At 40.8% G+C, this 24019-nt stretch overlaps 2 protein-coding genes across 8 annotated transcripts in view; one reads left to right on the forward strand and one right to left on the reverse strand.

Moving 5' to 3' along the window:
* Nucleotides 1-80: 80 nt before the first annotated feature.
* On the forward strand, nucleotides 81-12184 carry LAS1L (LAS1 like ribosome biogenesis factor). Its single transcript, XM_064426613.1, has 13 exons — nucleotides 81-316; nucleotides 1047-1172; nucleotides 1360-1429; nucleotides 2524-2605; nucleotides 3666-3857; nucleotides 4445-4491; nucleotides 4869-4978; nucleotides 5691-5776; nucleotides 6674-6889; nucleotides 8109-8244; nucleotides 8827-9206; nucleotides 10144-10285; nucleotides 11801-12184. Exons 1-13 carry the CDS (start codon nucleotides 120-122, stop codon nucleotides 11889-11891), a joined length of 1875 nt encoding a protein of 624 aa, XP_064282683.1. The 5' UTR covers nucleotides 81-119; the 3' UTR covers nucleotides 11892-12184.
* The window catches only part of ZC3H12B (zinc finger CCCH-type containing 12B), a 33507-nt gene continuing 13897 nt past the window's right edge, over nucleotides 4410-24019 (reverse strand). For 2 of the 7 annotated variants that reach the window (XM_064426608.1, XM_064426609.1), the window contains exons 2-6: nucleotides 22916-23681; nucleotides 21245-21384; nucleotides 20301-20535; nucleotides 20108-20214; nucleotides 13623-19556 (exon numbers count right to left, since the gene is read on the reverse strand). In XM_064426608.1, coding sequence (XP_064282678.1) covers nucleotides 18136-19556; nucleotides 20108-20214; nucleotides 20301-20535; nucleotides 21245-21384; nucleotides 22916-23517 — 2505 coding nt within the window. In that variant the 5' untranslated portion in view covers nucleotides 23518-23681 and the 3' untranslated portion in view covers nucleotides 13623-18135. Of the gene's footprint in view, nucleotides 6214-13622; nucleotides 19557-20107; nucleotides 20215-20300; nucleotides 20536-21244; nucleotides 21385-22915; nucleotides 23682-24019 lie in introns of those variants that run through there. The other 5 variants (XR_010365741.1, XR_010365739.1, XR_010365740.1 and 2 more) reach the window with 5 other exon arrangements.

A 24019-nucleotide genomic window follows, 5' to 3' on the forward strand; every position in this document is an offset into this window, starting at 1 on the left:
GCTCGCCTCAGGCGGCCGCGCCCACAGCGAGCGGCGGGCGCGGGAAGCGGAAGCGGCGCGGGAGGCGGGCAGGGCCGGGCCGGGCCGGGGCGGGCGCGGGAGGCGGAGCGAGGAGCGGCATGGCGGCCCGCGCGGGCCCGGCCTGCAGCCGCGGGCGGCCGAGCGCGTCCCCGGCCCGCAAGCGGCTGAAGCCGCTGCAGACGGTGGTGGCGTGGAGGGGCCGGGCGGAGTGGGACCAGGTGATGGTGGGGCTGTACTGCGGGGACAGCCGGCTGCAGCAGGACGCGCTGGACCGCGTCTCGGCGTGGAAGAGCCGGTACGGGCCGCGCGCCGCGGGCGGGCAGCGGGGCGGGCCTGGGGGCCGCCCCTGCGCCCCGGAGCCGCCGTTCTGTGCCCTCAGGCCGGTCCTGGGCCCGGGGGCGGCCGGGGCGACGGAGCAGCTCCCCGCCGGGGCTGTGGGGCTGTGCGGGCAGGCCGGGCAGGCCACCCCTTCTGCTGGGCTCCTTCTGCTGGGCTCCTTCTGCTGGGCTCCTTCTGCTGGGCTCCTTCTGCTGGGCTCCTTCTGCTGGGCTCCTTCTGCTGGGCCCCTTCTGCTGGGCTCCTTCTGCTGGGCCCCTTCTGCTGGGCCCCTTCTGCTGGGCTCCCTCATTGCGGGAGGCTGCGGGCACGCAGCTCATGCCAGCAGCACGGGGCCCTGTGGGAGCAGGGGGACAGAGACCCTGCGTGCCCGCTGATTTCTCGAGGCAGTGAGCATATCCAAGCCAAATTGCCTCTGCTGCATCCGTGCACAAGACCCGCCTAGGTAAAGCATCTTGTCTGTGTGCTTGGTGTATCAGTAAATATTCATTTGACCTGTGCTTAGGAGTAACTGTGTAACTGCTCTGTTCTAATAGAACCATTCTGGAAAGAGCCTTTGATGCTGTCTCAGCATGCCATTTCTTAGGCTGTTATGTGCCACAGAGCACAAACGTAGTGGGAAAGCTGCCCTTTTAACAGGGTGAGTGTATTTTTGTGAGCCTCCTCACCTGGTTTTCCTTTGCCTCCAGGTATGGTCAAAAAATGCCTCTTGCAGTGGACTCCACGGCAGAACTGATTCGCTGTAAGGTGCTCGATTCATCCGGCAGATTGAAGTCACACGAGCTCATCCTCTCTTACGGGCTGGCTCTTGTAAGGTAAGGGCTCTCAGGACCCTGTGCTTTGAGAGAAAGACCTGGACAGATGTCATTATTCCACTGTCTGAGTTCACATTGCATCTCTGGGACCACAGGGTTATATAGTACACGGGGACTTTGTCTCTGGAGTTCCAAGTTTCTCTGCAGCTCTTCATAGTAATTTATTTTTTCTGTAACCTGCATGCAGATTTGTCAACTTGATCACAGAAAGGAAACAGAAGATGGTCAACATTCCTCTGAGACAATTAGCGAAAGAGGTAACTATTTAATAAGAGTTAATTTGATAATTTACAGGTTATTAACGACACTGAGTGAATGAAATTGTGGTGGGGGGGGTCATTCTTTTGTAACCAAAGTAACAGATATAGATGCTTGTTTATTCCAGCTGCAAAGTTTTAGACAGGTTTATTGCAACTGGATCTAAAACTTTGCTCTTTGAAGTCACAATAAGAGTAACAAAGGGTGATGATCATTGAAGGTTTTTGCATCACATGTGATCAAGAGTCTTGATTTACACGTGTGTAGTCCCACTTGACATACTGTCACACGTTTTTCCTTTCTTGGTGACTGGGATAGGAAAAAGAACTAAATCTGTGGTTTGTAAATCCTAGTTTTTGACAAGCAAGGCTGTACATAAAAAACACTCACATTTGCGGGTATTTTCATCTCGTGTCTCTTTCTTCAGGTGAGCTTTTCCACTCATGGAGGAGGAAAGGTTCAAGCTGTAATTGTAGTAGCAGGACCAACTTGAGTCCTTTTACTGCCAGCTGCACTGAACACCTTACCTGGGACTGAACAAGTTTTGACAGTGAAGGACAGAGAGTGTTTGAGACTCTTCTGTATATGTTTGGGTCCCTGTGTGAGAATGATGAATTGATTTTTATTTTGTCCTGGGTTTTGAGAAAAGTTCCGCTTCTCACTTTTTAAAACTGATCAAGCTTAAAAGCAAAGGTCTTACATAGTTAAAGGTAGCTGCCCTCAGGAAAGTTGCAAAAAACTGCATGCAAATTACAGTGTAAATTTCAGTATTATATGTGATATTATTTGTGTCTTTGATACATAGTTATCCAGAATGCCTCACCCATTTAAATACAGTTTAAGTGCTTCTCAGTTACATTAAATTACATGTAACACCTCTGTCTAAAAAGAAATCTCTTGTTGCATGTAACGCTGAAGGACCTAAACTCTAAAATACAAGTATTTGTACGGATCCTACACAGAGCTGGGGGATCTTGGCAGGGGAGCTACAGCACAGCAGTGGCCAGGAAGGTGCTGTTCCCACCTGGTGGGGGCTCTCTGCAGCAGGGTGATGCAGTGGGAGCAGAGGGCTCAGAGCTGGCTGCTGTTGCAGGTGGACATCCCCGTGTGGGTGGTGGATCTCCGGCACGAGCTGACGCACGGGAAGCTGCCGCGCCTGGCGCTGTGCCGCAAGGGTGAGTGCCACCAGCAGCTGCCACTGGGAGGGGTGGCCTGAGGCACGCCTGGGGGGCAGTGCCACAGCTGCAGGAGCTGAGGGGAGCACCCCTGCCTCCGTTTTGGGGTGCTGCAGGACAGGCAGCGTGCTTGTCCTGGCAGGGAGAGTTGTGATGTCACGCTGAGAGGATTTGCTGCTGCCCTGGCAGGACAGCTGAGCTGTGTCCTGTGGCTCCGGGTTGTGTTCCTCACAGGGCAAGTGTTCAGAGGCTTTCTCTATCCCTGAAACAACAGCTATCCTACTTGAAACAGCTGGTTGCAACAGTTTGGTGCTTTTTCTTTTATACAGCACAGGAAGTTTGTCTTGGTAATAGGTAAAAGCTTTTCCTGATGGTTTAGTGATACCTAAGACTCTTTAAAAATCCCATTTAGGGAGAAATGTGGGTACTGCAAGCCTGAGTGAATGACCAGCTCATAGCATTTGAAGAGACTCCTGGAAATTTTGGGTTAAGGCTTAAGAATCCAGTTAAATAATCTTCAGCATGGTCCTCAGATTGAATTGGGAAAATGCTGATTAAAGTAAAGGCATTTTCTTTCCATTCTATTTATTGTATGCGTAGTGTAGTCCCTGCACAAAAAAAAAAAATCTGTTATTGTTGTAGATGCTGTGTTAACCATGGTGATACTAAAGTATTGACTCATTTTCTCATCAGAATGCCACTGCAGCAACCTACTTGCTGCTTAAATTTGACCTACATTGAGCAAGGTGCAGTGCCATAGCAGTGTCCAATCTTTTTTTTTCCCCCCAAAAAAATGATGGGTAGTTACCATGTCCGTGATACTGGATTGGGTTTCTTTTCCCCCTGGTTTCTTTCTGGAGGTTGGTTTGGGGGGTTTTATTTGTTTGTTTGGTTTTTTTTTAACTTGTTCACATTTTCATTAATAAAGTTTTTTTGTGTTTTCAGGGTTCATAACTGGTTAATAGAATTTATTTTTATAATACAAGCTAGCAATATGCCACCTATTACTTTTTGCCATAACAAAGGAATCCTCACTGCGATATTTTCTGTTCTCTGTTAGGTTGTGATGTTGTGCTGGACTGGCTAAGAAAGATGTATTGGAGCCGTCAGCTGGGCAATAACTTGTGTGAAGAAGATGAGAATGAGGAAGAAGAGCAGGAAGAGGTGGAAGCAAATGCAGATGTGGATGGTGATGCATGGGAGATGCAAACCCCACAGCATGAGGCTTGTCAGAAGCACAAGGAATTCCATGGTAGGTGTTCCTAGAACAACAGCAGATACAAGGATTGGATATGCTAAAAAAAGCAGTTTCAATGTGTCATCATCTAGCATAAAGATATACTTTCAGCTCAGGTTTTGGGATTCCTCTTTGGGTTTTGGTGGATTCCTGGTGTTGACTGACTGGTTTGGTAGTAGTTCTCCAAATTTTTGCACTTTGTGAATTGCTGTAGTGCTGCTGCAATTGATGCTAAATGCCAAGTACAAGGAATACAAATATGCATCAGAACATAAACTGCATATGGGAACAATTTCTTCCTGTACTAATCTAGGATTTTGGTTTTTATTTGTCTGTGTTTATCCAACTTATTTGTCTCTGGCTACTGTTAGTGATAAAATATGGAAATCATGGTTCAGCCCCACTTGAGAAAATTCATGTTGCTGGAGAAATCTGGGAGTTTTGGGAGCCTTCAGTGCATTGTCTCAACAGAATTGCTGGCTTCATTTCACCAATGCCTTCCTTGAGTGTAAATTTAGCAAAACTAAGCAGCTTCCTTAGATACAAAATTCCCTCACATAGCTGATCTTCTGCTTAAATTATATATTTATGTTTATTTCTAGAAAAAGTCAGAGATGTTCTGACATCTTACAAGAATGAGCAATTCCGGGTAAGTGCACTCTGATCAACACTTTCAGTAATTCTCTTTTCTTTGTTGGGCAATATGTTTTCTCTGCTTTGTTGCCTTAGTTAATTCCTTGCTCAGATCTGTCTGCTAGTGTTGTCATACATGGCTTGCCAAAGGAAAACTTCACTACAGAGAACAAGAAATTTGGAGCTCTGACTGCTCCTAATGTGGGCACTTTGTTCAGGTTTATAAAGGAGATCTGTGCTTATTGGAGATTCCAAGAAAAGAGGAACATTTGTGAACCTTTTCAGGTGCTGGTGATGAAGTACAGGTGGCATGTGCATCTTCTTGTCATAGCAATATTGTCTTTGTCATGGGAGTGTATTTCTTGTTAATGCTTGAATTTTTCCTTCACTCAGGTTATGCAGGCTATGCCATCTCTTTCAAAGTCTCGAGAACTGTGGTCTGATTCCTCTTCAGAATTGGACTGGATTTTGGCTAAGATCAAAGACCTGATGCAGGAAAACAGGTATGTCACTGATAAAGAGCTGAGGTGAAAGATATGGTGCTGAACAGGGCTGTAGACCTATTAAATTGCCTTTTCATACTGTCCTGTAGCTGATCATGGAGAAAGCCTTTAGTGGCTCTTTGAGGACCGAGTTGTTGATGTGTGCTAATGAGCAATGGTGCTTGTGCCAGATGGTCTCCAAGGTGTGGTCCCAGACTTAGTGATGCTGGCCCCAAGGCATGCAGCATCTTCAGTGTCTTCAAAAGCTCCCAAAAAAACCTCCCAGGGTTGAACTCTTCAAAAGCTCAATCCTGTAGAGATTTTGATTTCACAGGAACCTTTGGAGTTCTTCAAAACTGCAGGGCAATACTTGGCATTTTCTATATTTTTTTATCTTTCTATTACTACAGAGTCTCTAGGACCCTAGTGTGTTGAGACTTCCTTATTACCATATAATTTTGCATGGAGATCTTGACCTGCTTTGAGAAATCTAAATGGTGTAACTACAGAGGGGAGAGAGTATCATGTTACAGATAACAGCTGTAACTCCTGATGTTTTGAATATAAATATATATGCCATACAAGAACAGCATTACCAGGTCTCTCAAACAAATAATTCTCCACTCCCTCCTCACAGTTCCAGGTGTTTGGCAGTCAAACTTGTTTCAGAGCTGGGGCAGGTGGTGTTTTGATAAAGGAATAAGTAGCAGTAATAAGTCTCTCTCTGCTCTAGGGCAACAGTGGCTGAAGCTCTTCTCAGTGATGGCTTTCTCATCCCAAAGATGGATTGTCTGAAGATGCTAAATATCAAGTATGAAAGTGAGTGTTTTATGCATCACCCAAGTAGAAAATCACAGCTTTTCTTATGCTATGTTCTTATGTTTTCTTATGGTGTTATGACCAAGTCTGGTCTTTTTTCCTCATTATATTGTAATCTGTAATTGGCTGCATATTTTTTGTATCTCTAGAACCCCTTATGGCCATGCTTAGCTACTGCTTTTGCATAAATCTCCTGGGATGGAAGGATAGCTCTTCAGCACTGAATATCTAGCCAAAACATCTTTCAAAGCTTGCATCTCTACCCTTTTCTGCAATTGCTGATTTCAGGAACTCACACTAGTTTCTCTTCTGCACTGAAGATCTGAAGCAAATCAAAATGGATGGGGTTTTTTGAGCCTCATTCACCAGCTGCATCTTAGTTCCAAGCTGCTGCCCATATTGGAGTTGCATTTATTGTTTGCAAGAGAACTAGGCACCTAGAAGGAATGAAAATAAGTAAATTCCCTGTTTCACAGCCAAAGAACTTTCCAAGAAAGATTCTCAAATTTCTATGATGATATAATTGCAGAAAAAAATTTAAAGCTTCTTGATTTTATGTTGCTTTGCTCAATGAACCTTCTCTTTGCAGTATTTTTTTAGATAGAGTAGCTCTTAGTTATGTGTGAAATAAACTGAAACTGGAAAGGGATTAGCAAAACAGATAGATCTTCCTGTGTTACTAATTTCTGTGTGCTAATTATCAAATTACTAATTATATTACTTGCCTAGCATAAGAAAAATAATAGTTTCATTGAGGACTTCAGGAAATATCCTGGAATCAGTGATCTGAGAACAAACCTCTTTAGTTTGAAGCAAGTGTCACACCTGTATTTCATAAAAAATTATAGAGCACAAATTTCTGGCTTGTCTGATTAATTTTTTTTCTTCTTATTGCAGCAAATAAAGAGGTAGGGCAATTCAAAATTCCCCCAGTATTTTACTGCTTTTGGCAGCCTTTGCTGTCAGGCCTCCTGACACGGAATTTTACACAAATCCTAATAGAGAAAATGTTTGTAGAGCTGAAGGAATGTTCTGACTCTTCAGAACTCCGGCCTCATTTCTTGATCAACTGGATTTCTGAGTTGCTGACTGGCATTGCCAAAGTCAACGCTGGTGAGTGTGTCTGCAACTTCTGTGCTTAGAAAAGCATAAGAGTTTCTTCTGTACTAGTGTAAAACTGGACTAGAAAAGTGGTGGGACCTTTATACATAAAGTGCAGGAGCCTAATGAGTACATTTTGTCATGTGAACAAAAAGCTTTTATTGTTGCATTTCTTGGACTTTTCACCTGCACCTTGTGCATATCATGTATTTCTGAGCACAAAATTGAAATTGTTATTGATAAGTTTGCTGCAGCTTCCTCAAGATAGGAAAAGCAAATCTCTCACAGGAAAGATCAGACCATTAAGTGCTAATTTCTCCAGATATCAATCCTTGTAGGAAGTAACATCCTTATATGCTATGTGCTACTCTTACATGTGGTGTGTTATGAGATCCCTGTTCCCAGTTCTTTTCTCCCTTAACAGAAACCTGCCTTTATAAGATACTAAATAGTCTTGCTGTCTTTTATTGATCCTATTACAGGATTTTTATGCCTTCTAAACTTACACACATGTAACAAGTAATATTTTGTTTTCAGTTCCTGACTCTTTAGAACTGGTAAAATTGGCAGACTGTATGTTTCATTCCAGAGATGGGCACTAAAGGGCCTTAGGGCCTTGATTATTCAGAGTGTCACAGGTTTCTGCTAACAGGGTTTTTATACTGTGACATTGCATCCTTGCAGAGGTTTGCACCCCTTAATTTTGGTGCCTCTTCTGGTCTGGCTCAGAGATTTTGCTCTGGTCTGCACAAAGATTTTGGCAGTATCTCAGGCAGTCATAGGTTAAAATTTGGTGCTTTCAGTCAGTGCTGAGCATATCTGTGATGTACCAAGATCCCTGAATGCTGCTGGCTCCCAGCTGTGAAATCCTCTGTTTGCAGAGCTCCCTGGAATGATACTGGGTCCCAGATGCAGTACACTGCATTTATTTGCCATAGTTCTGTTCAAACACACCTTGTGGCTTTCCTGTCTGCTGTGACATGCACAGGGCCAGTGTGGCAATGTCTGCACTGCCTTGTGGTCAGGTCTGGTGGAGCCACCTGAGCTGTCCATGTGTTGTCAAGTCCTTTGTAACAACCTTGATGTTGTATTTGGTTGGCACATCTGGTTGTGCACTTGGGTTAAAATATCAGCTTATTTGAGGATGGGTTCTAGTAAAAATGCAGAGGGATGAAGGGTATATTTTCTATGAGTTTTAAGCACCCTGTTGTTTTGATTATCTTCTTTGAAGGGAAGAAAAAGCAACAGTGTAACAAGCAGGTGTCTGTGAAGGAGCTGTTCCTCCATAAAATTCCTTTGCAGTGGATAAGAGTGACTGACAGCTGCTTGCAAGCTCCCTGCTGGGCAACCCCACATCTTCTTCAGCTGTAAGTTTGATGCTGTGACCTAGAAAAGGAACAGCAAACAGTGCTCTGCAACAGCTTTGGTTCCCATGTGATCTGCTGAGCTATAGCTGCATTCCCTTGCCTTTCTTTGCATCTTGTAGAAATTGTAACAGGTGCATGTAAAGCCATGCTTGCTGCTTTCACCTCCCCATTGATTACACACAAAGAAAGAAAAGAATTTCACAGGACTGCACCTTTCAAATGAAAGCAGAAGTTGTCTGGGGAGGTATTTAAAGAAGCAACCTGTTCAGAAGCAAAGTGACTTGGTAGAGATGTGACCTCATTGAGGTGATAAGAGTTCACCACAGCTCCTAACTTCTGTACAAGTAAAGCTAACTTCTGTACAAGAAAACAGTAAAGCAGTAATTCAGTTAGAAGTATCCCAAGTCCTTAATTTTAGTCACAGAGTATTCCACTCGCCAGGGAATAATCAGATTTTGCCTGTTAGATGAGTTATGTGAGCCAGCTGTCCTGGAGAACACAAACTGTTAAAAGCAAAAAAGCCTCCAGATGAAGATTTATCAAGCCTTTTAAGACTTTTCCATTGCCCTTTTTCCTCTCCAGGATCCTCACGATCATGAGGCCTCGCTTGTCACGCTCTGCTCGGAAGAACCTTCTCTATCTTGCTTCCATTTACACAGAAGGAGGTGCCCCTCTGTCCAGTCCAGGCCTCTCTTCAGATGGCAGTGAACAGCCAATTTATACCATAGAGAGCCTACAGTGGAGAGCCAGGCAAGAAAATCAGGTTAAAAATCAAGGGCAGACTGTAGAGAAACAAGAAGATGTGCCAGAGAGAGACAATGGTGTAGAGGAAGTGGAAGAGGAGGAAGAAGAGATGGTGACTGAAGCAAATGCTTTGGAAGGACTTGCTCATTGTGATACCATGCTGGCCATTGCTGAGAAAAGGGCAGCACTGCAAGGGTCTGCCTGGCAGATCACTGCAGGTAAAAAGTGACTAAGACAGTCTTCATCACTGACAAATGTTAATTGAAATGCAAACACATCTCAGCCCTTTGGGGCTGGCCACAATTAAACTGTGCTTCAAAGTCATCTAAATGCCAAATTATTGAGAAATGTGGGTTTTCCAGTGTTTTGTTTATGTTCAGGAGTCATTTCACTTAAGCTCATAAAATACTGAGTGTGTTTTCCAGGAGGATGCTATTACTGTCTTTTTATTTTTTTATTAAGCTTTTCCAAGCTGTTTAAAATTTCAGTGTATCCAGTTGATGGGGCAGCATATATGCCAGCTGAGAATGATGAAGAAAATATAAATGTTTCTTGGACTTCTGTTTGTCAGACTTGGGGGTATTTGAATGCACAGTTTGTCTGTGAACCTAAGTTCCATGCTCTGGGAAAATGGTTGTTGTGACATGGTGGCAAACAAAAGAAAGGAGCAAGACAGGGTTTTAGAAGGAATAAACAGTATATCCAGTGTTTTGTTAGCTTTGTTACAGTAGCTGTACTTTCTCATTGGGCTTGGAGGTCTCAGTAGCTAAGAATTTTGGATGAGTCATGGAAGGACTCAGACACAGGAGGAGGAAGTTGGTGGAGAGGAGTTGGAGTCAAAATGACATTTAAAGGAAAAAAAAACAGCCAGTAGAAGACTGAACTCTTGTACTTCATTCTCTGGGAAATTTTCTCAAGTAAAAAAAGAAAAGAAAGAGACATCTTAGGTATGCTGATGTGGAGAGCTTGTTAGAACTGGATGTTTTGAGAACAGAAGCAAAAATTGTCATTTGCTTCTGTGACATTGGTGCAGGTCATTTGCTGAATGGCTGAGTTGCAAGGGGCAGAATTTGGGGACTGGGGGAGGGTGATCTTGTGTTTCAAAAATCTCTTTGGGAAACTCAGACTTCTTGGTTTTGTACTGTTTTCATCTAGATGAAGTACGATGGAAAGACTTTCCTCTTGGGAAGCTCCCAGGGCAGACAGATGACCCTGATGGTCTCATGTTGGATAATTATTCTATGATGTCCCTGCTTGATCAGCCAGTGAGGGATGAGTGGAAGCCTCCCAATACAAAGTGAGTAATGGTGTGGGTGGGACTTTGCCCCTCAACCATGAAATGCATTTCTCTCTCTGTGCCTTTTACTATACCATGTGAAAAATTAGGGCTGAGATTTCCTTTTTACTTCTATTTAAATAGTTTGACTCAAATATCTACTGTTGTCTCTAAACCTAACCCTAATGGTGTCCTTTGAGCACACCATCTTCTAATATTGCTATCTTCACTCCTCCTACTCTTTTTTAGAAGAAACCATTCCAAGCATTATGAAATCCTGCTGTTTAGGAGGTATCAGCACAGCCCCAGCAGGCTTGAAAATTGAATTTTCTATTACCTGGGGCTTTGTTCTTCAGTGTGTTGGCAGTGCCCAGTGACCTTTTAGAGCTGTAGCTAGTAATTTAGAGCTGCAGATCTGACCTCAGTAAAGAAACACAGATTGTCCTGGAAATAACAGGAGCATTCTATAAAACTTTAGTCAGTTACCTTTGTTACTAAATGAAGCTCATTGGAGATGTTTTAATAGGGTCATTATTTCACACTTTGACGTCATAGGAACTTGAATATTGTAAGCTGTCAGTTTCATCACATACATATAAACCCATCTCCTATTATTTTAATCCAAGAAATGCTTCAGAATGTGAATGAATTGTAGTTATTTTCCTTAACACTCGATTGGACAACCTTCTAACACTGATTCCTTTCTGTAGTTGGTGGGCCCAATCTGTTAGCAATGTGAAGAACTGAGCATCATGCAGCCTGGGCTATTTCACTGAAGAAATCTTGCACATGTTCATACTTTCACATATTCAGAGTTGTGTTCAGATCCCAAGCTTCCAGTTTCAAATCTGAGAAGGATTTCCATTTTTCTCCATCCTCTTGGTCGTCCTCCCTGGCATCAAATTATTGATCTTCTCTTATCAGTAACATCCTGTTCCCTTGGAGGAAGATGCCCTAGGCTGCATTTTGAAATATGATTTAGTCATGGTGAGGACTGATAGTATATTAATTGTAAAAAGCTACAAGCCAGATTAATAAATTTCAGGCTGTTTTTTGAACAGTGTAATGTGTCATGCAACTGATATTATTAGAAAATACTCATGTAGAAAATGAGAAAGCACCTAGCAGGCCAAAAGTAACATGTGTTTGTTTCTGCATCTCTTTGTGTGGGGAAAGGGGCAGACAGTTTGTTCCACTCAGATTACAGCCTGGCAGGATGCCAAGGAAAAAAAAATCTTAGAAAGAAACATGATGAAAACCTGTTGTTACCACAAATAGAAAGGAGCAGAATCTAATTTATTCCTGTAGCTGTGCCTGGAAACAATCCAGGTTTCATCAGGAGTGCTACAATGGCAGCTTGTTCATTACTCTTCTTTCCCTTGCATAGCAGCTTCTCCGTTTGCCAAAGGACATGTTGTGTTAGAAAGGTGCTCTGACTTCCCCAAGGCAGAAGGAAGAAGATTTTCTTGATTGCTTACATTTTTTTCTGTGTAAAAACCAGCCCACTGCTAATGTGCTTTATTCTCTTCCTCACAGCTCTGCAGAACTGAATATTCCCATGACAGGAGGATTGTTATGGACCCAGAACGAATTCCATAAAATAAAAAGTGGCCTTCAACTTTTCTGAGACAGCAGCAGAGTGCTCTGTGGCTTTTAGTATTGCACAAGTTAAGTGGCATGGAAGATCTAGTAATGGTGGTGGGAAAATAGTCACTCCAGGAGAAGTTGTTGCTGTGATTTATTGATTTTTACCATGTAAAAATCAATGTTTTTTAAAGGTCTTGTGTTTTTAGTTGCATGTACAGTGACCATTGTCTTGCTTAACCAGTTGAAGCTTGCCAAATAAGAGTTAAGAGTATTTTGGAATCCCTCCATGTTCCTTAACTTTTTCATAAATAAATACAACTGACTGGAGGCAAACCTTGCTCCTGGGTGCTGTTTCTCAGTTTTCACTCTGGGAAATGTCCTCTGGCCCTCATCAGTGAGACTGTTGATCCATTCTTATTTCATTGATCTGATACTGTCCTGGAGGAGTGATTGTGCCAGGATAAGATTGTGCTGCAGTTTTCACCTGTCTACAATTTAACACAAAGCTTCAGGGATCAATCCTAGCTAGAGCATGTGATACATAAATATCTTTGAAACGTTTTTGTCACGATGTTTTTTCAAGTGATAGTCTTGAAGCCACTACTGTCTCTTTTTGATTGAAGTGTTTTGCTTCATGTTGCTTCTGCTCATGATTTTGCTGATATTCATAACCAATACTGTGGTGTTTGCTGAGAGCTGGTGTGACTACTGCAGAAAAGGACTGAACAAGTAACTTGCTGCAAAGTTGTTGAGAAAAATGGCTTCCAATAGTTTTTCCTAAATTCAGGTTTTTTTACCTCTATTACAAGTTCTTGGAACTTAAAGAGGCTTCTGCAGTTACCTGTCAAAACCCCCAGGAGTTTAAATGTATATTTATTGCAGGACTCCTCAGTAAGAGTTTTTTTAAGTGCATCTGCTAGAGGATAAAACAGAGGCTTTCTCTGAGTCCTTCCAGGAATTTTTGGGTTTTACTAAGCATAAAGAATAACACATTAAGGGAAGGGATACAAAAAGGGACATAAAACTTCAGCAGGATGTTGCATAGGGTTGAAATGCATGTTCAGAACAGCAGCTTCATGGATGCTTTGCACTGGCTCTCAAGTAAAGGCTTAGCTCAATGGCCAGAATGTAAATATTATTTCTTTATTCCTTCTCTAGTTTTTTGTTATCCTGCTCTACTGCAGTTGCTTGTTACCACATATCCAAAAATGGAACATATGTTGCATATTTCCTTCTATAAAAACAAGCAGTGCCAATGCAAAGGAAATGAACTTTCTGTTATGAGGGATTTTTCATGGAAGCTCTTTCCCTTTCAAGTATTTTTAGAAATACTTCTTTTACCCAGTAGTTAATTAGGCTTATTTAGGAAATTCTGAGTGAAAGGGATTTGTTCCTTTATTACTGCATTTAGCTGAGTATGAAATTACTTCAATTACTGTATTTTCTATTACAAACAAGCACAACAGTTCAAATAGGGATGTGGTGCTGGCACAGACTGTACCATCTGTACCATTTTTTTACTCATTGGAGAAAGTGCATTTGGTAAAATCCTGTGCTGCTACTACTATTACTACAATGCCTTGATCAGCTGTAGTTACTGCCTTGTGTATCTGCCACTACCCCACCCAAAGAATCTGGGATTTTTTTCAATCAGCTAAAAAAAACCCCAAGAAATAACTTGGACAGACTGCAACAGTTGTTTTGAGCAAAAAAGCTTTTGGGGGGGTCTTGTCTAAAGAGGGTTGAAAAATAAAAAGCTAAAAACAAATAATCCAATGGCTCTCAGTTTTATTAAATAAGCAAAATTTTATATATATATATATATATATAAACTATAACATATTTCATATTATTAAATAATTGTGCAAAACATTTACATAGAGCAGGAGGGGAACAGGTGATAGCCTATACTTCTTTTAGATTCTTGCAATTCTTTTAATACATTTACAAACTTTAAATACAGACCAAAATCAGCAATATTTTGTAATGACTCTTGAAAGGCTAACCAAACACTGGCATAAGAATGATTTATGTGATGGTGCAATTGTATTTTTCTAGTTGAAATATTGCAGGAAATGCACTTAATGAGGGCTCTGTCACACAAACAAGCAGTAGGTAATCAGCAGTGTGAAAGCTGAATGCTCACCAGGAGGAACTGTGACAGATGCTTCAGGTAAACTTTTGGCAAGTCAAGATCAAGTAATACTTCAACTTTGGAACAAAGTTTCACAGAAATGTTACATGTTCCTTTCCCTTAGTGTGGAGTTTAAAAATGAGAATAATCCAATGTTCCTGTTTGTGGATTGGTATAGATCAGGTATGCATACATGTCACCAAGTATTTTTAACTTTATTATTTGAACAAAATGCATAATTTGGGACAAACTGACATTAGAAGTATGTAGGGGGAAGCTCACCTACTTAGATGTTTTTGGTTTTGTTTGGTTGGTTTTTTTTCAATGAAGCTCCTTCTGCTTGTTCTAAGCAACCATACTCCACACCTATTTTTAATTTTACAGCAAAAGCATTTTTACAAAAGCTAAACAGACTCATGCTAGTAAATAAATTACATGCTGCAGCAACTAGAGCAGTGCCCACTTACCACTACAGAGATTTAAGAATACCACATACTGGTTTAACATCCATTTTCACTCATTTTGTCATTAAGACTTACATTATATTTGGGTCAACCAAAAAAACCCAAAGAGATTTATAAAATTTTACAACAATTAAACAGTAATGTTTAATTCTACAAATGAATAAAGCCAACTACTGCAGCTCAATATGACAACAACAGGACTAACAGCTGTGAAATCATGTACAATTTACTATATTACTGACATGTAATTCTTACAAAAAACATGAAATAATTTAGACTGACATCCCATAAAGCATTTGGTTTTTGATTTATGAATTTAAAGTTACACACCTTTAAGTGACAAATTATGTGAAAGTAATATAGTTGAAGATGAAAGAGAAGTAAATCAGAACTCCCAGAGAATGCTCTGGCCCCAGTAAAGCACTAAAATCTACTGCTCAACTCTTATCAACTGCAGTAGTCCATGATTTTACCTTCACACTTTTTTCCCCCCTCATCTAGAATTGTTTTTTCATGGATTTTATTAAAATATAGTTTCTAGAACTGTTCTTTTACAGTTTTAAAAACATTTAAATACCATGCTCTAAAAAAGAGCATTTATACAAAGTCTTATATTTACAATATAGACAGTTATGATCAGGTGTTAATAAGATCAACTCTTCCATGTAAGAAGAAATCCAAGCTTATGCGCTGAAGATTAATGAATGTGTCAGTGTCTTGAACTGTCTTGTAAACATATCTGAAAACAGGTGTGGATGACCAAATTATCACTTAAAGTAGTTGATCAGGAAAGACTACATCACACAGAAAAGTTGCATTGCCTCTAAGGAGGACGAAACAAGCACAAAATTTGCAGGTTATTTCCACAAGGCTGCACTGCCAATTCTGTAACTATGCACGAGAGATGCCAGCAGCTTCTCAGAATAAGACAATTTGCCTTTGAAGTGCCTTAGGGAAATAGTATGCTGGGTTTGTGTTCTCACAGCATTCCCATTGTTTAAAAAGGAATTCTTCCATCAGTAAAACAAAGGTTAGTGAAAATTAAAATGACTGGACAAATCCAACAAAAATGGATATCACCATGAGCCACCCAGCACTTCATACAGAAATCTCTGTTGAGTTTTCCACAGTAGAAAACATCAATATCACCTAGTAATCCTCTCTTGAAATAGCTTATCTTTATAAATGGAGAAAAATGGAACAAACATTTTTCTGCATACAAATATTTAATTCCATGCAAGATGGAAAACATGAGTGCACAATAAACTTCATCTCATACCTAAATAATTTATAAATTAATTGGTTAGAATAAAATAGGGTCTATAGCAATTACTGTTACATTTTAAACACATGCAGATGAGTTAACAGCAACATTTTTACATAAAGTTTAGTGCAAGAATGTATCTGCTTAATAAATAGACTGAAGATACCTATGTAATGCTTTGAGGTGTACACACAGTATTTGTGCACATAATAACCTGGTTCTGAAAAGTTGTCCCTGTTTGTCTATAAACTACAAGTGCCCATTTTAAATAAAAAAATCCATAATTATTCATGGGCTACTTCCCTGTGACACATGGTGTCACAAACATTGTGGTGAAAATGTAATACTGAAGTTAATCTAGAGATTATTTTTTTTTATACACAGTTTTTATACAATCAAGAAAAAGAGATACAATTTGTATCAACAAACAAAAGGTCATTTCTGGTTATTTGAGGCATTGCTCTCAGCTGCTTATATCATGCAAGAGAAGAGAATAAGAATTAATTGCAAATTAAAAATATGAAATGTTTTTGAAAACTGGTTAAGAGTTAAATCTGTTTTCCCCCAGCTATTATGTGTCTGAATTATTTTCCCCACTAACAGAGAGAATAACCAACTAATTCAAACTTAAGTTATTTTTAAACACCAAGTGTAAGTACAGAATCACCTTCAAGTTACTTAATTTCAGATACATAATGACATAGTCATTATATACATCACCTGTACCAACACAAGAAAATTTATCCTGTGTGAAATGATACAGTTATCAAATGTCAAGAAATTAACTGTAGTTGCACCCATAATTGTGGTTTCTTGTTGGTTCATTTGGTGGGTTTTTTATATGACAGGAACCTATTTTGCACATGATAAAGAGCCCACAAGATATTCTGAATCAAACCAACCACTACAGTAACACAAGTGGAGGAAATGATAAACTTTGTTTCTCAGACGAACAGATAACTAGAAAGCAGCATGCAAGCCATTATCAAAACACCAGAAACAACCCTGACTGCAGCCTCACGTTCTGTGTGTTTCACAGTAAGAAACATTTAGGCAGTGTCACACCTTCTCATGAAGAAACAAAAGGCCATAAACCAGGCCTTCTCAACTTTCATGAAAAAAACTACAGTAGAAGTCAACAAGTCCTAGCTCGAGACATGTCGAGTTAGTCATGGTTCAAAATGCTGAAATATACAGTGGATTCAAAAAAGGGCGTACAGTCAGTGCAGCTTAAAAAAACCAATAAACGCCTCTTTTGGAGACATTTAGCTACAAAGGTTCCCACCCTGAGCAAGATACCAGTTGCGCAAACAATGCCACACAAAATTATCTCACCTGTTGAAACAGGAACTCTAAAAGCCTTCACGAGGCAAATGCACACCTTTGCGTGGATCTGAAGAGCAAAAACCAGGACAGCTTTGTCACAAACCCAAACTGGAGCATCTCTTTTCAAGAAGCAGCCTTCCCCCTCCACCCTTTTGAAGACGATCTTGTACAGCCACCTTGAATGTCAGGCTCTCTCAAACACCATCCCTGCTCCCAGGGGAAGGGCTGCACTTCCTCGTGAACTTCCATGCTAACATCCAGCTTTTGCTGCTTCAAGTTGAGTAATCCAGTTTATATAATACTGACAATTTATTTTCAGCTTGTCTAATTATTTGGGCCAGCAGCTGCTTACTGCACATTTGAGAGGAGATTCTGGAGAGAAGCTACAATTAAAGTTTCAGTTTACTGAATGGCACTCATGCCTTTACATTCCTTAATGTTTTGGTCCTAATTTAATAAAGTATTTGGCTTCTGTTGGATTGAGGCAACATATTGAACAATGTAATAACAGTTATTCAAACTCTTTGAGGGACGGTTCTGAAATTTAAGTATCAACAACCATGTTGACATTGAAAATCTGAAGTCAGTTTTTCCCTTTATAAACAATTTTAATTTTTAGCAAATTTACTTTTTCTTCAGTACTTAAGATGCCAGTAGGCAGTGTCAAATGACAAAGCTGAAACCCTAGAAGTCATCTGGGTGTGTATAGAGCATACTTTTAGAGGCCGATTAGGTAATTATAAGCAAATTGTAAGTGTACACTAATACATGCAATATAATTGCTAACACTAATTTTGTAGTAACAGCTTTGAGACACTGATTGTGACATTATAGTTCTTAGTGAGCTATCCATGCAGCAAGGTATGCATTTCCTATAAAATACTATTAAAAATCCCTATATTTAAAATCTTAAAATTTGCAATACAATCAACTTTTATATAGTGCCTCAGCATATATATGATTGCTACTGTGTACAGAACTTTATACTATCTTAGTAGAAAATATTTACAATAGATTGGCCTCTTCCTTCATGTAAGTTTTCCTCCGGGTCCTCTGTGCTGTACAGGTTCATTGATCCAAAAGAGGCTGTACTGCTCTAACGCCCTGTTCTTAATTTGGCAACAATCATAGCTGCCAGCTGTTGTGCATCTGTCATGTGGGGATTCTTTTCCATCACAGAAAGGACAACGCTTGGAGGGAAAATATTGCAGAGGTTCTTGTATGTTTGATACTGATGCTCCGGGATGATATGAGGTTCCCGTGGCTCACCACATATCCCAATCCAGGGATTTCTCCAGAGCTGTTCCATCTTCTCAGGCATGCTCCTTACCATGACGGGCTCATAACAAGGCTGCATGAGGCTGTTGCTCAGCGGGTACGAGTGGTACGCGTACGAGTCCGATGCGCACGGCAGCGGGTCCCAGCTGGCGTGCTGCTCTCGGCACAGGGGCGGCCGTCTCTGCCTCGTGGGGTTACTCTCATAAAGCCGTGAGTCAGAAATACTGTCCATTCTTGTCATCACCAAGGCACGGCTTGGCTGTGCAGTTGATGGATGAACGTTTTGAGGCACGGGGTATTCTCCTGGACAACTGGACCGTGCTCCAACAACTGGATGCTGGGCATGTAGGCCTAAGTGGGAAACTGACTGTTTGCGAAGGGATTGCTTAGGCTCTTCAGTTCCGTAACTCTGACCTCTATTTAAGGCTTCATGGTAACCATGAGGGAAAGGCTGAAGACGATTTTTCGATGGCAGTCTGTGGCTCTTCACATTGTCTTCTGGACTGGCATCTGCTACACCCAGATACAAGTCATTGTAAGAGGAATAAGAATCATTACTTGTATGGCTTAAGCAATTGTCAGGACAGGGGCTTGAGTTTCTAGAATACATCCCCTGGTCCATATCAGCCCCGTAATAATCTGAGTTACGGATACTACTTATGCTTAAGTTGGAGAAATCACTGAGTAAGGAGTAATAGCCATGGTCCCCCAGTGACTCATATTTGGGATACTGGTCAATATAGCTAACTGAGGTGCCATGGCTATTGGTGACTAGTATAGGAGGATATTGCACACTGGACATATGTTCCAGTGAGGATTTCTGATGTACGAACTGTGAGGAACCTGGCACCGGACTGCTTGCAGAACGAGTATTTAATGCACCAGCTGCATGGCTTTTTGGTGGAGGGAGCGTTGGTACACTTAATGCAGAAACCAGAGACGGGACAGAGCTGGCCTCGGACTTCCGGGCTGCTGATAACTTTTCCTCAGGCTCCACAGCTACTGACCTAATGCTTGGATCTGACTGACGTTTTGGGGCAATGCGTTTCACTTCAGAACTGATTTCTCCTTTGGAGCTGGATGGCCCTGTGCCACATTTGGCCAAGGCTCCCTCACTCATAGTTTTCACAGCAGATAATTTGGCACTTATTCGAAGCTCATCCGCTACTGACCTTTGAGGCTGGTTTGCACGTTCTGGGTGGTAATATTTACATTTGTGCCCATAGGTGCACTTTTTACCTGAAAGAAAAGGGTTTTCAGGTTAAATAAATCAAAAACTCATTAATACCACCAGTTGCTATGTTTTTTCTTTATATCTTTCACCACTTTGCAATAGTAGTATTTCTATATTAAACCTCTAAGGATAATGATGTATTTTATATATACAGGCAGTCACAGGCTCTGCTGCCTGCATCCATGTCTCTCTGCATCAGAGGCAAGACACACCATTTTTTTTCCTACTGGCTTATGATTTCAATCATGACAACACACACACAGTGCTATAAAAACAAATCAGCTTTAACACAGTTTTATTAATTACAAATCTCCTCCCTCGAATACAAACCAGATTAAAATAGCAAAAAGCTGTATTATGCACAAGGTGTATCTTGTAATCCTCAATTTTCTGCTACACTGTTTTTACAAATATGTGCATGAGGGGTATAAAAGCGGACATGGTGCTCAGATGGCAACATGAAAAATGGTACATTTTGTTCTGGTAATGACAAGATATTAATTGCTTGCTTCACCTACCTTTAAATGCAACAAATCAATCTGACTTGGGCACTTACCATAAGGACACGGTTGTTTCTTATGTTCAGGAATAACTGGCCTTTTTCTTAAGAAATTCTCAAGGCTTGGACCATGGCGTCCTAAAGGATCATCTGGAGGCATAAATCTAAGGGAAAAGAAATGAAACATGACTAGTTTTTCCTGAGAACACTGAATTAGCAAATTCATTTACTTTTGAAGAAAAACCCATACTTGTCATTCACAAAAGAATACATTAGCAGCCGCTCCTCTATGAACTTCTTCCATTCTGGTTTTTCATTTTGAAGGTCCCGATAGTTATCATTTGACACAATGATGCCATCTGAGTCGAAAGCAAGTTTTACTATGAATCGATCATCGTAGCAAACTACTCTTCTTCCCTGAACTCTTCGAGATGGGGTGAAAACAAGAATTTTTTCTTTCTCCAATTTACGTAAGATTTCTTGATCTGTAAAATAATTTTATTGAGCAGCTTTTAAAAATATTTCAAAAGAAAGAAATGCAACCTTTGTATTATGAAAATTCTTGCCTTTTTTGTCTGACAAAGTATCTTGCAATTATATTCATACACAGTCCTCATTATGATTCAAAAACACCTAGATGTGGATTTTCTTTCTGAGGTTTCAAAGCACTGTGTAAATATTCAATATTTGAACTTCACAACCACTCTGCAGCCATGTACTTTACTCAGTCTTCCTGAACATGTCAGGAACTCAGGTGTTACTGTACTACAGTGGCCTTGTTAGAGTAAAATGCAAGGACTTTCTATAGGTCAACAGACATGCTACCTTTTCAGTGTTCAACATAACCCAACTAACTGAGTCCTTGGCCTGTTACTACTTATCCCATGCTCACCCAGCAAATAAGACTCAGTTCCTGTATGCTCAACAACAACATTTGCAAATAGGAAAAATTCAACTGCTGCTTCTCAAAAGTGTTGAAACCATCCAATAATGTTACAAAACCCACATCATTGTTAACACATGCAGATATTTAAATGCTTGTTTCCTCACCAATGAAACTGCCGCGTTTTCAAACAAACAGTTGAGTGCAACATCATCATCACCACATCCACAGCCCAGTACTGGGACCCATGGAAACAGAACAATTTTTTTTTTTCTTTTTAACCAAGGGGTCAAAGAAAATCTTGGTGTTACCTGTAATTGGTGCATCAGGTCGAGACTGTTCTTTTCTCCATGCAGGTACAAACACAGTGATATCTTTATGTCCTTTTTCCAGAAACCAATCAACAGCTAGTTGAATTCCCCGGCAGGAAAATCCTTCTTTGTTCCCATGGCTGAAGAACATGCAAGTTTTAGAAACAGCAAGGACAAAAGTTACATTTGGTTTTGGTTTTGTTGTGGTGGTTTGGTTGTTTTTGTCTTCTAAAGCTGCCATGGTCAAAGGATATAAGGAAAACAAAGTCTGTAAAGTTTTATTAGGCCTCCTTACATAATTGGAAAAAGACAACTGTACAGAGCTATTCAACCATCAGATTAAAGCAACCCTACTGTTTAAAAAGTCTATAAATTATGAAATTTTACTATCCTCAGAGTGAAAGCAAGTAAACATGAACTTTTTCAGTTTTTTTTCATTTTATTAGTTGACCTAATGAGAAATATCACTTCCACCGACAAACTGAGCTCACCTTAAGCAGACCATAAAATGCTATCACAAAAAGAGGAATGAACAATGCTGATTACTATGGATAATAAGTGCTTTTAAACATCTATATTAATAAAGTCTTTTCCTCTGATACTAAATGTTTTTCATTTTTTATTAGAACTTTTTATAGGAAAGAAGTAATTGCGTCAAAGTTGTTTAAGTCCTATCCCCATCAAAAGTTTGTTTTCTGAAACTCAAAGGAGTCTCCAGAACAGCACACAACTTCCTCTTAAAAAAATCACACTTACTGGGCCCATGCAGGACACCCCAAGAATCCCACCATGTGCCTGAGAGTGTTGTACAAACATTTCTTGAACTTGGACAGACTGGGTGCTGTGACCACTGCCCTGGGAGCCCACTCCAGTGCTCAACCACCATCTGGGTGAAAAACCTTTTTCTAATATCCAACCTCAATATCCCCTGATTCCACTTTGTGCCATTTTCTCAAGTCCTGTCATTGGTCACAAGAGTGGAGAGCCTGGTACCTGCCCCTCTGCTTCCCCTTGTGAAGATGTTGAAGAACACAGTGAGGTCTCACCTCGGTCTCCTCTTCTCCAGGCTGAACAAACCAAGTGACCTCAGCCACTCCTCACAAGGCTCCCCCTCCAGACCCTTCCCCATCCTCATGGATGCCCAAAACTGCACTCAGTACTTGAGGTAGGGCAAGCAGCATAGCCACTCTGGTCAGCAGGTTTAGTTCATGTGTTATCCTTGTTCTGACACAGCCAAATTCCTTCAAATACTGAGCAGGCTCAATCATCAAGAGCTCAAATACCATGAATTCTCTGCATTTCATTACCATCCACTGCATGTCACTTTAGAAAGAACCAAGTTTTCCTACCCTACTTGGTTACTTTCCTTTAATGTCCAGAAACAATTTTCAGTATGGTTCAGGACTTCAAAATACTAAACCCATCTACAAAAAAGCACACTGCAAACAGATTGCTTGAACAAAAGACTTGAGGTGAGAACTTGGATTTAAAATGAGGGCAGGGGAACTGGAATACGGATTATATATAAAGGAGTAACAGCCTTGACTAAAGAGTCCATAAAATAGATGTATTATCAGTGTAATAGTCTACATGACTTAAAATTACTTTGCCATCAGCATTTTTAAAAAATATTTTAGTGATTTATTATTTTCAAATGACAGGGGGACCCACCTCATAGCAACATTGCTTCCATCAATGACAATTGGCCTCAAGTTATCACTGTTATCCACCACTTCATCTTCCAGTGACAATTCAGGGCTTGCTATTTCCTTTGGGCAAGGGCCTCTTGACACCAGAGTACCAGTGGTGCTGCTGGCAGTGCTTTGTCCCTCTGATTCACTTTTGTTGCCAAGTCTCACAAGCTCTGCTAGAACATCATTGATGAGCGCATCTGCTCCCAGCTTGTTCAGTACCGCCTGGATCTGATCTCCTGCATACCCAAGCTTTAAAGCAAAATCCATTTTAGCTTGGTATTCCTTGTCCAAATTTGTTTTGCATTCATCTAGCTTCAAGTCTTGTGTGATACTGCTCTGTGAAAAACTTGGGCGATCCAGACACGGGGACCGGCAGAGCGGCCGATGCGGCTTGGTGGAAACCTCCTTTTCTCTCCACTGAGTACTGCCTCTGAAGTATGGTTGCTCAGGTTCACTTTCTGAGCTCGTCCATTCCTCAGATTCAGCACTGCATTCCCCTGCGTCTTGTTCCACATTTCTGTCTTCTCTGGAGCGCCTCTTCTCCATTTTCAGCTTCCCTACCATAGACCAGGCCGTCATCACGTTCAGCTTCCAGCCAGAGCGCTCAGTTCTCGTTCATTTCCAAAGCCACCTGGAATTCATGCTCAGTTGCATCATGTTGGCCAATTAGAAGTTTACACAAGGCTGGAGCTAATTTGCCTTGCTTACTATATTCTGGCATAAGCAACACCAACATGAAGTTCCTTAAAAAGAAAGAAAAAAAGATTCAAAATTAGGTTTTGATCAATTCTGCAAAATATTCAACTACAACAATTTTGTTTACAAGTCAGTTGATGTCCCCAGTTATTCACATTTCTATGTAAACTGATTATAATAAAGCATATAATTACACTGTCTGTGTAATCACAAATAAAACTCTCTTCTCCTCCCTCAGTTACTCTACCTACAAAAAAAAGGACAATTACCACACAAATGTAGAGTTGAAACAAATGGATTATCTCAGTAATATTTAAAGACAATTACCCAGAAATGGGTGAGCCACCATTTCCACCAGAAACATGTCTTCTACTGCAACAACAGC

Source organism: Passer domesticus, chromosome 7, assembly GCF_036417665.1.
Source record: "Passer domesticus isolate bPasDom1 chromosome 7, bPasDom1.hap1, whole genome shotgun sequence".
Classification (NCBI taxonomy): Eukaryota; Metazoa; Chordata; class Aves; order Passeriformes; family Passeridae; genus Passer; species Passer domesticus.